At 47.9% G+C, this 15667-nt stretch overlaps 1 protein-coding gene across 1 annotated transcript; it reads right to left on the bottom strand.

Annotated features, from left to right (window-relative positions):
• Positions 1-2125: 2125 nt before the first annotated feature.
• LOC110574469 (olfactory receptor 10H2-like) lies at positions 2126-3085 on the bottom strand. Its single transcript, XM_021683166.1, has one exon. The coding sequence runs from the start codon at positions 3083-3085 to the stop codon at positions 2126-2128; it is 960 nt and encodes a 319-aa protein (XP_021538841.1).
• Between the last annotated feature and the right edge of the window lie 12582 nt (positions 3086-15667).

The following is a 15667-nucleotide window of genomic DNA, read 5'->3' as shown; positions in this document are numbered from 1 at the left end:
GGCAGTTCATACAGGGTCATTTTCAAGGAAATTGCAACCACATTGAACCAGTCAAATCTAAGATTCAGCCCCTACTTCATGCTATGTACAAAAATTAATTCAAAATGGAGCAAAGGCCTAAATGTAAGAGCTAAAACTGTAATGTTCTTAGAGGACAGCATAGCTGAGCATCTCCATGACCTTGGATTAAGCAATCATTTCTTAGACATGACACCAAAACCATAAGCAATGAAGGAAACCAATACATAAATTGGATGTCATCAGAATTAAAATCTTCTGTACTGCAAAGAATACCAACAAGAGAGTGAAAAGACAACTTATAGAATGTGAGACAATACTTGAAACTCACCTATCTGGTAAGGGCCTTATAACTAGAAACTATGAAGAATTATTACAACTCAACAAAAAGACAAACAAGTCAATTTAAAAAACAGGTGAAATATCTCAACAGCATTTCTCCAAGAACACATAGAAATGGCCAACAAGCATGTGATGAGATGCACAACATCATTACTTATCAGAGAAATGAAAATCAAAACCACCATGAGATACCACTTCTTACCACTCAGATAGCTATAAGTAACAGGACAGGTAATAACAAATGTTGGCAAAGATGTGGAGAAATTTGAACCCTACTTCGAGGCTGGTGGGAATATAGAGGGGTGCAGCCACTTTGGAAAACAGTCTGGAACTTTCTTTAAAAATTAAACATAGAGTTACCATTGGATCAAAAAAATCCACTCCATAGTATACATGCAGGAGTGTGAAACCATATATTCAAGAAAAAAGGGTACACAAACATTCCTTGTGGCATTATTCAAAATAGCAAAAAGTAGAAATACTGAGAAGTTCAGCAAGCAATAAACGGACAGATGAAATATAGTTATGTCCCATTATCAACAATGGCCAAACTATGGAGAGAGCCCCAATGTCCACTGAGTGAGGAACAGATAAGGTATAGATATATACAACAGAATATTATTCAGCAATCAAAAAAATGAAATCTTGTCATTTGCAAGATGGACCTAACACGAAGTGAAATAAGTCACTCAGAGAAAGACAAATACCATATGATTTCACTCATATATGGAATTTAAGAAAAAAAACACATGAAGGTATGGGAAGAGGGAAAAGGGAGAGAGGGAAAAAAACCATAAGAGACTCTTAATGATGGAGAACAAACGGAGGGTTGATGGAGGGAGGTGGGTGAGGGATGGGCTAGGAGGGTGGTGAATATTAAGGAGGGCACTTGTGATGAGCACTGGGTGTTGTATGTAAGTGATGTAAGTGATGAGCCACTGAATTCTACTCCAGAAACCAATATTGCACTGTATGTTAGCTAACTAAAATTTAAATTAAAAAAAAGAAAGAAACACAGTATGTGCACACAATGGAATAGTATTTAAATAGCAATAAAAAGGAATGAACGTCTCATACATCCACAACATGAAGGAACCTTGAACACATTGTGCTAAGCGAGAGCACTCAGTCAAAATGGGCACCTAGTGTAATTCTATTTATATGAAATGTTCAGAACAGGCAAAGTGGAATGAGTCAGTCACGGGGATGAAAGGTACAGCATAGGGAATGTAGTCAAAGGTATTATAATAGCATTGTGTGGCGTCAAATCACTATGTTGTACAATTGAAACTAATATAACATCGTATGGCAACTATATTTCAATTTTTAAAAATTAAAACATATTCTGAAAAAAAGTGGTTTCCTATAGCTGGGGGTTATGGGAGTTGGGGAAGAAATGGGGACTGAATGGGTAGGGGTTTCCTTTTTGGGTGACAAAAATGTTTCAAATTGATGGTGGTGATGATCACATAACTCTGAATACACTATAGACCAAGTGAATTGTGTACTTTAAATGGGTGAATTATATGGCATGTGGATTATATCTCAAGAAAGCTGTTTGATTACAAATAAAACTAATAGCCAAGACACAAACCAAGGGAGGAAGAAGAAGAAAAGTTCACATTTATTGAGCACCTGCTATGTCATGGGTGTTGTCACACATCTTTTTACCAATCTTACTAGGCAGACATTGTAAACCCCATTGTACAGGTGAGGGTATGGTCATCCTTCCACCTTCTTCTAAAACCACCTTCACACTGGCCACTTAGATGCTGGAGGGATAGAGTTTGCTGAGGAAGGTCTTCTTCATGGCAGTCTTTAGCTCCTTGTTCCTGAGACTGAAGATGATGGGACTGAGGAAGGGTGTGAGGATCGTGTAGGTGATGGCCATCAGGGTGTTGCTTTCGTGGGAGTGCAGACCCTTGGGCTTGAGGTAGATGATAGACGCAAAGCCATAGTGCACAATGACCACAATAATGTGGGACGCACAGGTGGAGAAGGTTTTGTGCCGGCCCTCAGCAGAGGGGATCTTCAAGATGGCAACCACAATTAAGGTGTAGGAGAGGAGGATGAGGAGAAAGCAACCCAACAAGTTGGTGATGCACACCAGCCCCACACCCAGGGCTACTACTGGTACATCAGTTCCACAGGCCAGCTTCAAGAGAGGGGGTACATGACATAAAAAATGCTGGATTTCATTGGGTCCACAGAAGGTGAGGTGGAAAATGGCTGTGGCCACCACCAGTCCTATGACTGAGCCACCAGCCCAGGACCAGGCCACCAGGCAGGCGCAGCCACGGGGGCTCATGAGCACATTATAGCGCAGGGGGTGGCAGATGGCCACGTAGCGGTCGTAGCCCATGACAGTGAGCAGGAAGGAGTGGGTGAAGCCAAATGTGAAGGAGAAGAACATCTGGCTGACACAGGCCGCAAAGGCAATGGTGTGGTGGGTGAAGAGCAGGTCCACCAGCAGGCGTGGAGTGATGGCCAAGGTGTAGAGGATCTCGGAGATGGACAGGGCACACAGGAAGAGGTACATGGGCGTGTGCAGGCCGCGTTCGCTCCACACAGTGGCCATGATGAGCAGGTTCCCCAGCAGGGTGAACAGGTACATGAGCAGGAACAGCAGGAAGAAGACAGGCAGGAGATGTGGCGGGAAGGTGGAGAAGCCCACGAGGATGAATTCAGACACGGAGCTGTGGTTTAGGCCCAGAGTGGTGGCCATCACTGGGTGGGAGAGAGGGAAGGTGGCCTGGTGGGCATGAGTTCTGGGTCCATGCTGAGCCCGGCCCAGGAGGACTTCCCCGGGGGTGGGGGGCCCTCACCCCCCACACCACGGCCAGTCCCTCCATGACCTGCTGCTCATCATGACTGTCAGTGATCCTCGGAGCTGCTTGGGGTTCACGGAAGATCGTGAGCCTCAATTGCGTAATGCAGGCCCTGGCACATAGTAAGAATGCTGTAAAAAATAATACTGATAATAATAATTACAACTACTGTTATTACTGTCATTGACTCCATGCACGACCAGCCGGCTTTCCTGCCTTTGAGCATGCTGGCCACTCCATGCTTCTCTCCATCTCTGTGATACCAAATCCTTCCTGAATTTTAAGTGCAAGCGACTCCCTGATTGCTATCTTCAGCTGGAGGTCACCTCTCCTGTGTGGCATGGAGAGGATGTAGGCTCTGGTTAATTCTCAGCATTATCCCTTACTGGCTCACTGGGAACATGGAATAATCATCCTCATTCCACAGGGCTGTAGTGGCACTAAGGTGAGGTGATGCCCGTTCAGCTCTTAGCTACTATTGTTGTTGTGTGGTCTAACTTGCGTGAGTCCCCCACAAGGATGCAGCACCGACCAGCATTACCAGAGTCACATTCTCTGACCCCTGCTGGGCACTCTATCTCTGGTCACTCACCGATGCTCTTCTCTGAATCTCCTTCCCTCTCCTCAAGCCCTACCCACTCTCCTATCCCCAACCTCCTGCTTTGTGGAGCAACCAAGGCTCGCAGCTGTGGGTTCTCTCATATCCTTCCCTGAGTGGCAACTGACTCACATCTGCCCCAGCTCCCCGTGAGGACAGCTCTCCTTCCAAGCAACTGCTCCATCCAGTGTTACTGCTCTGTCTTTCTATCTTTCTTCCTCTCTCTGCCATCGATAGACTTGATGCAAAAAATGCAGGATGGGGGCGCCTGGGTGGCTTAGTCATTAAGCGTCTGCCTTCAGCTCAGGTCATGATCTCAGGGTCCTGAGATCGAGCCCCGCATCCGGCTCCCTGTTCCACGGGAAGCCTGCTTCTCCCTCTCCCATTCCCCCTGCTTGTGTTCCCACTCTCGCTGTGCCTCCCTCTGTCAAATAAATAAATAAAAAATCTTTTTAAAAAAATGCAGGATGGACCAACAGATGAATGGATAAACAGAAAGTGGTATCCATATGATGGAATATCTTTTAGGCATACAAAAGCATGAAGTACTGAACATGCTACAACATGGATCAGCCTCGAAGACAGTATGCTGAGTGAAAGAAGCCAGCCACAAAGACCACATATTGTATGACTTCATGTATTTGAAATATCCAGAATAGGTAAACGCATCAAGACAGAAAGCAGATTAGCAGTTGCCAGGGAACGGGAGTTCCAATGGGGAGTTGCAATGGGGAGTGACTGTTAAATGGGTTGCAGATTTCCTTCTGGGGTGGTGAAATCTCTTGGAACTAAATACAGGTGTTTGTGGCACAATATTGTGAATGGTTAAATGGCACTGAGTTGTGCCATTTAAAAGGGCAAGGAGGTAGAGAAGTTAGAACTCTGTGCATTGTTGGTGGGATTGCACAGTCGTGCAATAGCTATGGAAAACAGTATGAATGGTCCTCAAAAAATTAGAAATAGAACTACCTATGCCTCAGCCATCCCACTTCCGGATATATATGCAAAAGTGGCAAAAGCAGGGTCTGGAAGAGATATTTGCACACGCCTGTGCAAATAGAAGCACTAGTCACAATAGCCTTGAGGTAGAAACAACCCCAATGTCCATTGGTGGATGGATGGATAAACAAGATGTGATATATCCATACAATGGAATAGCATTCAGCCTTGAAAGGAAGGAAATCCTGTCACATGCCACAACACGAAAGAACTTTGAGAACATTATGCTATGTGGAATCAGCTAGTCCCCAAAAAGGAGAAATCCTGTATGATCCCACTTATGTGAGGTATCTAAAGCAGTCAAATTCATAGAAACAAAGTAGAATGGAGGTTGCCGAGGACTACAGGGAGTGGGAAACTGCAAGTTTTGTTTAATGGGTATAGAGTCTCTGTTTTGCAAGATGAAGAGTTCTGCAGATCTATTACACAACAATGTGAATATCCTTAACACCACCGGAACTGCATACTTAAAAATGGTTAAGATAATAAATTTTATGTCATGTGTTTTTTACACATCAAAGTACGAACACATGTGGCATCATAAATGAACCTTGAAAACATCATGCTATGTGAAAAAAAGCCAGGCACGAAAGGTTGTCTGATTCCAGTAATATGAAATACCTAAAATATGCAAATTTGTAGACACAACAAGCATATTAGGGGTTGGGGGGAAGCTGGAGCCTGGGCAGGGGGCAATGGGGAAGTGATTACTAATGAAGGTAGTGTTTCCTTTTGGGGTGATGAAAATATTTGGCAACTAGAAAGGGGTGATGGTTGCACAACATTGTGAATGTGCTAAACGCCAATGATTTGTAACTTCAAAATGATTAATTTTGTATTATGTGAAATTGTCCCCCTTTTTTTTAGAAAGGAAAACGTACCTTCCTCGGTCCTCCTCTACCTCTGTGCTGTCTCCCCCTTGGTTCACAGCCCAGCCTGTCCCCAGAAAGGAAGAGAGTGAGTACCTAGGGCCAGAGAGGAGATCAGGAAGGAAGAACCCACCACCTGCCCTTAAGTCTTCCGGTGCCTTCCAGGGCAGCCACTGAGCCTCCGCCAGGTGTGTGTGAGAGCAGAAGGGGAGGCACCTCAGAACAGCTCTCCTCAGGGGTAGGCGGCCTCCGGTTCTTACAGACTGGCATCTGGGTGCCCCCTGTGTCTCATGAACACCTACATGTGGGTGTGCCCCCACACCTCCACATACCTGCATTCCACTTCCCACCCACCCCACCCCGCCACACACACAGGCGCAGCTGCCTTAAGCTCTACACTAGACAGGCACACAGCAGGCCCACATGCACCTGCGCTCAGGATCAGACCCGCTCACTCACACGGAGGCGGAGACCCCGCCGCGGGGATGGACTCACCCACACAACTGCAGAGTCGCGGCCACAGGCACCCCCGCAGGTGCACACAGACGTACACTCTCACAGCACGACACAGCAGAAGCAGGAAGATGGTGACTACCGCCGGTGTCCCTGACAGACACCCTTCACGCTAAGATCGCAGCGATGACCAGGAAGCACACAGGACCTGGATGCGCGATTCCTGAATTAGAGGCATCCGCCCAGGAACTGTTTCCTTCAAACTTCGTTCAGCGGGGTTCTGGGTCCCAAGATCCACCCCCACATTCTTATCACCCACAGTCCTTCCCCCATCCCGCGCTTGCATCACCTCCTCCTGAAAAGCACCCAGGGGCGCACACTCGCCTCCGTTGGTGGCGGCGGCGGGGAACTGTCTGGGGGCGTCGCAGAGGAAGCCCTGGGTCCCCTCACTCACACTCAACACCGGGAGCTCAGAAGCGAGGTGGGCAGGGCGGGAGGCTGCGCCTGCGCTTTATCTAGCGGTACTCCAGTGGTATTCCAAAGGCTTCCGAGGGGAGGTGGGCAGCAGAGGCAGGTTGTGGGCGGGGCCACCCTCAGGGCTCAAGTCAGGCGGGGGGTGGGGGGATGGGTGGGCCTCAGGGAGACTTCCAGAGGCTTCCCTGAGATTAGCCCAGAGCAGTACATGCAGCCTCCAGACCTTTCCTGAGGCCTCCCAGCCGGGCTGTGCAGAAGATGGTTAAGGCAGGAGAAGGAGGAGACAAGACTGCCTCTAACTGGACAGGGGAAGGAATACAAAAGGAGGCTGGAGCCCCTCCCCTACTCTCTGAGCATACTCCTTTGTTCTCATGCATGCTGGACTATGGACACTGCATTCTCAAAGCTCAAGTCCATCCACACCCCACAAACAGGCACCCCTGGGCCATCCCAGAGAGGACAGCACAGGTTCCCAGAGCTGGGTGGGGAAGCCCTGGGTCTCAGCTCCTGGGAGTGGTCCAGAAGAGGGGCTGCTGTCTGGCCTCCGCAGAAGCAGAGGTGCGGGGTCAGAGATGGGATCTCTAAAGCATGGCCCTGCTCTGGGCCCAGGCTGCCCCAGGCTGAGGACTGAGGAGGGAGGGAGGGGGCAGTGCCAAGGTGTCAGGTCACCAGCAACCAGGCTTGCCTTGCTCTCGGGCCACAGTGCAGCTCAGTGTCTACTCTCCTCCCTCCTCGTGTTCTCACGTCCAGACCCCCCGCCTGGTGTGAGCACATATGACCTAGAAGACAGCACCCGCCCTTGAATTAGTTTCCTGGGGCTGAGGAGACAAATTGCCACAAACTGGGTGGCTTAAAAAACCAGAAATATGCTCTCTCCCAGTTCTGGAGGCCAGGTGTCAGCAGGGTAGTTCCTTCTGGAGGCTCTGAGGGAGGATCAGCCCTATGCCTCTCTCCCGGCTTCTGGTGGCTGCCAGTACCCTTGACTGCATCATTCCCATCTCTACCTGAGTCTTCACATGAACTTCTCCTTGTGTCTGTATGTCTTCTCCTCTCCTTATAAGGGCACCAGTCATTAGACACCAGCATTTAGGAGCTCAACACCCAGGATGATTTCATCTTGAGATCCTTATCTAATTACACCTGTAAAGACCCTATTTCTTTTTTTTTTTTAAAGATTTATTTAGTTATTTATTTGACAGAGAGAGACACAGGGAGAGCAGGAACACAAGCAGGGGGAGTCGGAGAGGGAGAAGCAGGCTTCCGCTGAGCAGGGAGCCCGATGCTGCGGGGCTTGATCCCAGGACCCTGGGATCATGACCCTAGCCAAAGGCAGACGCTTAACGACTGAGCCACCCAGGCGCCCCAGTAAAGACCCTATTTCAAGCAAAGTCACATTCTGAGGTTCCAAGTGGACATGCATTTCTGAGCAACACTATTTTAACCCACTATACATCCCTCCTGATTCAGTTCTCTGCTTTGGCTCTGACCTCTACACCTGCTTCCTACACAACATCAGAGGGATCCTGCTAAACAAAGCACATTACATCCCCCACTCCTTGCTTGGAACCAGCCATGGCTCCCTAGTCCCAGATGCTTCCCTGCAGCCAAAACTCTGGTCCCTGTTAGCCTCTCCAGTTTCGTCTCTCAGCTGCCTCTCCCTCTTCCAACACAGCACCCCCACTTTGCATCTCTAGGCTAAAATGAGATGGGAGCATGTTCAATTTCTTGAGAGTACCAGACTCTCTCATCCCCAGGTCCCACTGCATCCCTCATGCCCCACTCCCATCTGCTTCAATCAACCGGTCTCAGGTCACATGCCACCCTCCAGAAAGCCTATCCTGCATCCCTGCACCCCAGACTTGGGGTCTCTGACTCCTAGCTTGCCCTGAAGTCCCCCATCACATGGTACTGTCATCACCTGGTTATGGGTCTGTGTCTCCCACTAGACTTCGACAGACCTCCTGAGAGCAGAGATGGCATCTCACTGGGAGCATGCTGTGTTCCCAGCACCCAGAAAGGTAAAAATTAAATGGAACAATAAATACTCAATAAAATGCATTAAAGAAAACAGTGAAGGAAGGATATGCACAGTGCTGTGAGACCTTACAGTGCAGGCGGGAAAGGTAGGTGACATCTGAGCTGAACTCTGAAGGATTAACAGTCCCCAGCACACGGCGTCAGGGAGGGAATGGCAGGCAGAGGAACCAGTGTGAGCAAAGGCATGGAGAAGTGCCCAGAATGGGGTCGGGGGAGGCTGGGAAGTCAGACGGGGTCACAATGTGAAGGGACTTGGAGGCACCGTGGATCCAGCCTTCTGGAGCCCGAGGGAGAGTGGGCTGGAAGGAGGGGCCAGCCTGGACTGAGGGTCCCGAAAACACTCTCCTCTAAGCTCTAGCCCACTGGTGCACCGGAAGACCCAGAATGTGGGGGCAATCTGTTGGGATTTCCTGGCACAACTCAAGTCTGGAAAGGACATCACAGAAACAGATGTTCAATCAAGAAATGAATTCAGCACTAAGGAGAAAGAGCTTTTGTTGCTGCTTCTGGGTGCCCAGAAAGGTCAGCATATAAGGCTAAGGTCACAGAAGAGGGTCAATAGTAAGCCAGGAGATAGAGTGGAGCCCAAGGTCTCAGTTCAGCTGCATCTTGCAGCCCTGCCTGGAGGGGGCGCTGTGACCCTGGACAAGTGGCTTGGTCTCTCTGGGCCTCACTTTGTCTTTTATGAAATGGGGCTGAATGATAAGAAGAGACACAATGTGTGTAAAGAGCCTGGCACGCAGTAGGTGCTTGGTCGAGGAGAACTCTCTCCCCCCACAATGCCCATTTCAATCTTTTTCTTGAACTATGGGCACCATGCTTTCATTTGAATCACAGGTATTTTTGTGTACCTACTGTGTGCCAAGCAGTGTGTGGCCACTGGAGATAAAATGAGCAATAACCAAAGTCTCTTTGAACCACAGCCTTGTAGCTTTTTTCAGCTGTTCTGCCAGGCAGGACCCATGCCTTCCTGGTCTCTGCACTGAGTCTGACCCACGGGTGACCAAGAAATATTGTCCAAGTCCTTTCCTACCCCAGACATTCATCAGCCCCCAATGGGTGCTGGAAACTGTGCTCACAGCTACAGATGGACAGATGGGTCAGACCCAATCCATCCCCAAGAGTAATGTCCTGCACCTGCTTCCCTCCATGGCACCCTGCCCTCGCCCAGGGCATGTGAGGCAGTTTCCCCTGTGTCTTGCACCTGATCCCAGGCACATGAACATGGCAGGACTCATTAATTGTCATTGGATTTCCTTTTTGGATCTTTTTACCTCCATGGGTTTCAGGGAAGTCAACAGGGCTGTAGCATCCTGGGAGTCTGCTGCACCCTCATGACATTTATCTCCCAGGATCTGAATGACTTCAGCACTCGCTTGTCTCTCCCCCTTGCCTGGTCGCTCTCAGAGGTGACACTTAGGTCCAGTCACTTTCCATCTCAGCACAAACTAGGAACACCGTGAATGTGTATAGGACAAAATTCCAACTATGGATTGGACAGTTAAGTCAATTGAAAAACTCTTAAACCCTTGGTCATCATCTTGCTTAAGAAGTCCCCCCCGCCATTTTGCTAGGCAGCTGAGGGAGGAAGCCTCATGCTTGATCTGCTCTTTGATAACTGGGTAAAGTCGGAACAGGACACACTAGCTGGTTAGTTTGATAAGCATGACCAGCCTCGGTACCCAAAGCCTGTGTGCCAGATAACTCCTATCTCCAGCTCAGATGAAGTCCAGCCCCAGCTAGCATGTATCCAACAGCTGTGTATGCAACACCTGAGCCCTTCTCTGGGGAGCCCACAGTGACCAGGACTGACATGCCTGCTCCTGTGGACATGACAGTAGAGGGGAGAAGGCAGATGATGAATAACTGAATTTAGACAAGAATATGAGATGTGTGAGGAAGGGAAGGTGGTGGGCTATGAAAGCAGGGCAGGTTGCAAGGGTTTTATGGAGAAGGGGACATTCCAGCTGAGGTTTTCTCCTCTAGAGGTAGAGTGTGAAGAAAGGGTGCATCAGGCTGAGGGAACAGCCTGGGATCTGAGGTGCGAAGATGATTGTCCATTTAAGGAACAGAAGAAAGCCAATGTGACAGGAGGCTTGGACAGGAGAGGAGTGAGTGGCTCAAGATGGCTTAAAGACAAACAGGAATCCAAACAAGAGGACCTTATTCCATAACCCCAACTGCCATGGGATGGCACTCATCTACACGAAACACTGGCTATGTTTCACACACAATATGGCAGTGGGTTCCTGTGAGGTCAGTCACACAGGCACACCTGAAAAGTGAATTTCAGATAAATTAGGAATGAGCCATTCATGTTTCAGAAGGATTTTGCAGCCCACATACTTTCTGTAGGGTTGTAATGAGAGATGAGTTTGTTTTCTCAGCCAGTTTTATTGAACACCTATTAGGTGCCCGGCTGTGGGAACACAATACTAAGCTAGTTCAGATTGGTCCTACCCTCTCAGGGCTGCTAGTCTAGTGGGGAAGGAAGGAAGGTGTTGACCAGGTAATATCTATAATACAGTGCAGTGAGAAGTACTGTGGAAGTAGAAGCCTCAGCCGCCCTCAGAGCTCTGGAGACCTTTGTCCCTGTCTGTGTCCAGCAGCATGGAGTGCTCACAATGACCACTTGGCACCCCATGGTTTGCAGGCTATAGTTCTGCCATGGTGCATGTTGTAGAACTTGGCCACTTTGAGCTCCAGGAAACTGGTGTGTGGGCCAAGAAATGGTCACCTGCATTTCCCACCTACGTCTTTTGGTGGTAATTAAACACTGAGTTTGAGCTTGAGACTAAGTGGGAAAACCATCTGGGGACCATTCCTCTGGAGTGAGCTGAACCCATGGCTCAGTCTCCACATTAGCCCTGAGGTATGCATTTAAACTCATCTGCCTGCAGCTCTATGGCCAATCCTTAGGGACTCTAATTTCCACAAATGAAGTGGAGATGGGGAATTGTGTGTCAACTTTTAATGAGCTCCCAGCTGTCACTTAAAATCCTGTGATTTTTTCAGTAATGAACCACGGTCTTGGCTTCTAGGGATTGGTATGCCAGCTGGGCTTGGCAGGTTGTGCAGGGAAGGGGTCCCATTGTGCTCTTTAGTGCCATTGACTGATTCCTGATGAGCCTAACTCTGTTCACCTCTCTGTGTCCTCCAGGAAGCGAGCCCAGGGACCCTGGCAGATGGGCTCTGAGTGCTTGGGGGTGGGGCTGGAGGTCGTGGATTCAGACAATTCTACTAATCACCTGCTACCCCAAGACATCACTTCCACTGAATTCTCTCAGGGCTTTTTGTTTACTTCTTTAAACAAAGACTAACTAGCCACCAGTGTGAACTGTTCAGCTCTCTTCAGGTTCTTCAACACAGATTAATAGGCAAGGAGAGACTTGCGTGTAGTTGCTTAGGTGGCTCTGTGACTCAGGGCACCGACCCACATCAGACAGACTCAGGTGGAGATCCTGGCCCAGCCACTTCCTGGTTGTGGGATGTTGGTGAAATGACCGGACCTCTGTGATTCTCTGTCTGAAAACGGGAACGCCGATAGTAATAACACCTACCTAATGTATAAACTGTCTAGTGCTTAGCAAATGTTCAGTAAGTCCTCGATACTGTTGTTTCATCACTTAGGAGAGCCATGTAGTAGTCTGGGTATAGTGAGCGGAACCAGCTCACTGTTCACCTGCCTTACCCCATGCCTTTAGAACTCATCCATCCATTTATCCATCAAACATTATTGAGTAATTTCTGTGTTCCTGGTTCTGGAAATTCAAATACACAGCAAGCAAGTTGAGGTTCCTTCTGGTTTTTACCTTCTCCTGGGGAGAAACTCATTTATGAAAATATGAGTTAATATGAGTCACACAAATAAAATGCTAATTTCAAGGAAATGGATTTGTGGTTGCTGTTCTTGGGCCAAATGTAGCATCAGAGTCAACAAATAAATGGAAATTATATCAGAGTCAGGGTGGGCTGCGATGAAATTATTTTACTGGGTTTGGACCTTTCCCCAGTGAGGATTAGTTCCCATTGTTGTTTGTTCAAACCTACCTTCATGAGCACGCTATGAAGGCGCACACACATGTTGTGCCTTTCCATAATGTCAGCTTTATTTAGTCATAAAGCAAGATTATAAAGCAGGTTCAGGATTCCAAACTCAGTGACATTTTACTACATATTCAACTTGGCTTCATACACGTCACACAAAGCAAAGCACAAGACAAAGTCATACAACAAGCAAGATACAACAAGGGGTAAGCAGTTAACAAACCAAATGCAAAGTCAGTCTGTGAGCACCCAGTTGGGAGGAAGCCTTGGTCTGGTCTGGGTCAGCTCTGTGCATGTGCTGCTTATTCTGTTCAAGCAGCGGAGGATCTCTGTTGTGTTCAGAGATCAATTGGGCAGACCTTTTGCAGGCAATTGCCTTTTTTGATGTGATCAGATGTGAAAGGGACAGCGTTTGGAAAGTCTGACAGTTTGCTGCAAAGTCCTCCTTTTTTAAAGGAGTTTAATCAGTCTTGGGCCTTTGCAGATGTCCTTGGGTTCAGCTGGTTACCAGTTCTGGAAGCCATCAGCTTGTGCTGGTTTTAGCGATATCCTGTCTGAGCAGCAATGCCCTTGGCTGCTTATGTCAGTGCTTGACATAAGTTACTGCTTGACATGAGTGACTCCATCTTGCTCTGATAGAACACCTGTTCTATCAGCTCCCCCTCTGCCATAAACTACAAAGCCCCAGGAAGGCATCCTGGTGGTGACAGGTGTGTCTATCCTGGTTCTCAGTCACTGTGTCTGCCATGTTGTAAGCACTCATGAGTGTTTACTGAATACATCAATTGCAAAATGCATGCTGAGAAAGCATACGATTTGATCCATTTCGCCAAATTATCATGAGACATCTGGTCCACCTGCATTTTCCCATTAACTGAATTTCAGTTAAGCTTTCTGAACAAAGAGCAAGAGGCCATTCCTAGTTTCTGACAACCCTTCTCCATGGTCCTGGAAGAGAACCACATTTTATGTTTCTCTTCTCTGCAGCAGGGATACAGGCATGCATCTCATTCCCATACAGTTTCAGATTCTAAAGAGAGAGATAGCAGGGACCAGACCAAATTGCTATCTTACCTAATTCAAAATGGCATTTGTTGGAGAACAATTGTTCCGACAGACCTTAATTTTGTTGTACCATGACTATCTAGAGTGAGACATGTATAAGTAAGTGAGCCTGGGCCAGATCTAGGGAATGGCCGTGCCTAATCCTAATGCCTGTTACCTGCACCTTCTCATTGGTCTCAGTCTCAAGAATCCAGGCTTGCAAATGTGGAGGAAACTCACATAGGTTTTGGAATTAACAGAAGGGGGTCAGACACAATTTAAGGATTGAAGAATTTTTTAAATGGGATAGAGATCCACTGCATCTGTACAATATAGACCATAAAATTTAATAAAGGTCTCTAAGAGGAAAGCAAGAGTCAAACTCTGAGTAGACTGTGCAGATGGTACCAGTTGATTTGGACCCAATGAAGGAATAGATGTCCCAAAGGAAGCCAGGGCAGAGGAGCATCCCAAGCATAGAAAACTGCAAGAGCAAATGCATGGAGGTGTGAGCGGCATGGAAAAAGTGAAGTGGCAGTCTGTGAAGGGGTTTTTGAGATGTCTTAGAACAATCTCACTGGGAACCAGAGAGGAGACTGGACCAGCAGGAGATGCTGAAGAGAAAAGCAGAGAGGCTGGTTGAGTTAATGGTGATACTGAATGAATGTGAGGGGCCCAATCATCCTGTATTCACAAGCTTTGGGCTTTTTAGATCAGAAGAAAGCCCTAGATATGGGGATAAATGGAACTTGGTCCCCTGTATTGGTCAGCTTAGGTTAAGAATGGTGATGTAACAATCTTAGGTAAGAATGGTGATGTAACAAATCAGAGAGGAAGGTGAACCATGAGAGACTATGGACCCCAGGAAATGAACTGAGGGTCTCAGAATGGAGGGGGTGGAGGAGAGGGTAATAGGATGATGGGTATTAAGGAGGTCACGTGTTGTGATGTGCACTAGGTGTGGTACATAACTAATGAATCATTGAATACTACATCAAAAACTAATGATGTACTATGATGTTCAGTGACTAACTGAACAAAATAATAATAATAAAAAAATAATAAAAAGAATGGTGAGGTAACAACTGGTGATCTCAAAATCTTAGTGACCAAGAACCACAGAGCTTCATGTCTTGGTCATGCTTATGGTCATGGTGGGTCAGCAGAAGCTCTGCTTGAGGGGGTCTCCTTCATTGCAGGACCAAATTTGAAGGATCTGCCCTCTCTGGGAACAGCTGGTCTTGTGGCAAGAGCAAAATAAAGATGGCAGAACCACATAAGGCTCTTAAGATTCCTGCTTATTAGTGGCACATGTCAATTCCCATCACAATTCATTGGCCCAAGCAAGATTTGTGGCTGAGCCTGGCTTTAATGCGAGTTAAGAATTATAATCCTCCTGCAGGGATGGGCCCAGGACTGCTTTGGGGGCATTTCCTCCACTCAGCAGAAACCAGGAAAGGAAATAAAGGGTGAGCAAGCCCAATGCCAAGAAAGGGACACTAAGCTTTGGAGAAAGGTCCTTTATTGTTGCCCCTGTGAACTCAGAACCCAGAAAAAGCAAGGATGGAGCCTGAGGCTGTAGAACAAGGGTTCTGCTTCATCCCGGGGAGTGGAATATAAGGGCTTGGGTCAGCGGTTCTGCGCCTCTCACAAATGAAAGCAAATCTCCCTAATTCACAAGAACAGTCACTGCAGTGTCCATGTGCATCATCATGCAGGCTGGGGCAGTTACATTATCATGTAGCTCCTTGGAGTCCCAGTTGCTGTAAAGAGATGCCCACAAAATCCCTGAGTAGATGGACCAGTGCCTGAGCCCCCCAGCCCTGCTCTCTATGAGTGAGGGTCTGGCCCTGAGGGTCTTGAGGCCTCCAGTGGGAGTCATTATTGAGCCCATCTTATAGTAGTCATCTGGTCAACCCCTTCCGATTCCCCCCCCCCCCCCCCCCCCCCCCCCCCCC

The sequence above is a fragment of the Neomonachus schauinslandi genome, chromosome 1 (genome assembly GCF_002201575.2).
Source record: "Neomonachus schauinslandi chromosome 1, ASM220157v2, whole genome shotgun sequence".
In the NCBI taxonomy this organism is placed as follows: Eukaryota; Metazoa; Chordata; class Mammalia; order Carnivora; family Phocidae; genus Neomonachus; species Neomonachus schauinslandi.
The sequence above is the reverse complement of the archived record's forward strand: the minus strand, read 5'-3'. Positions and strand labels throughout refer to the sequence as shown.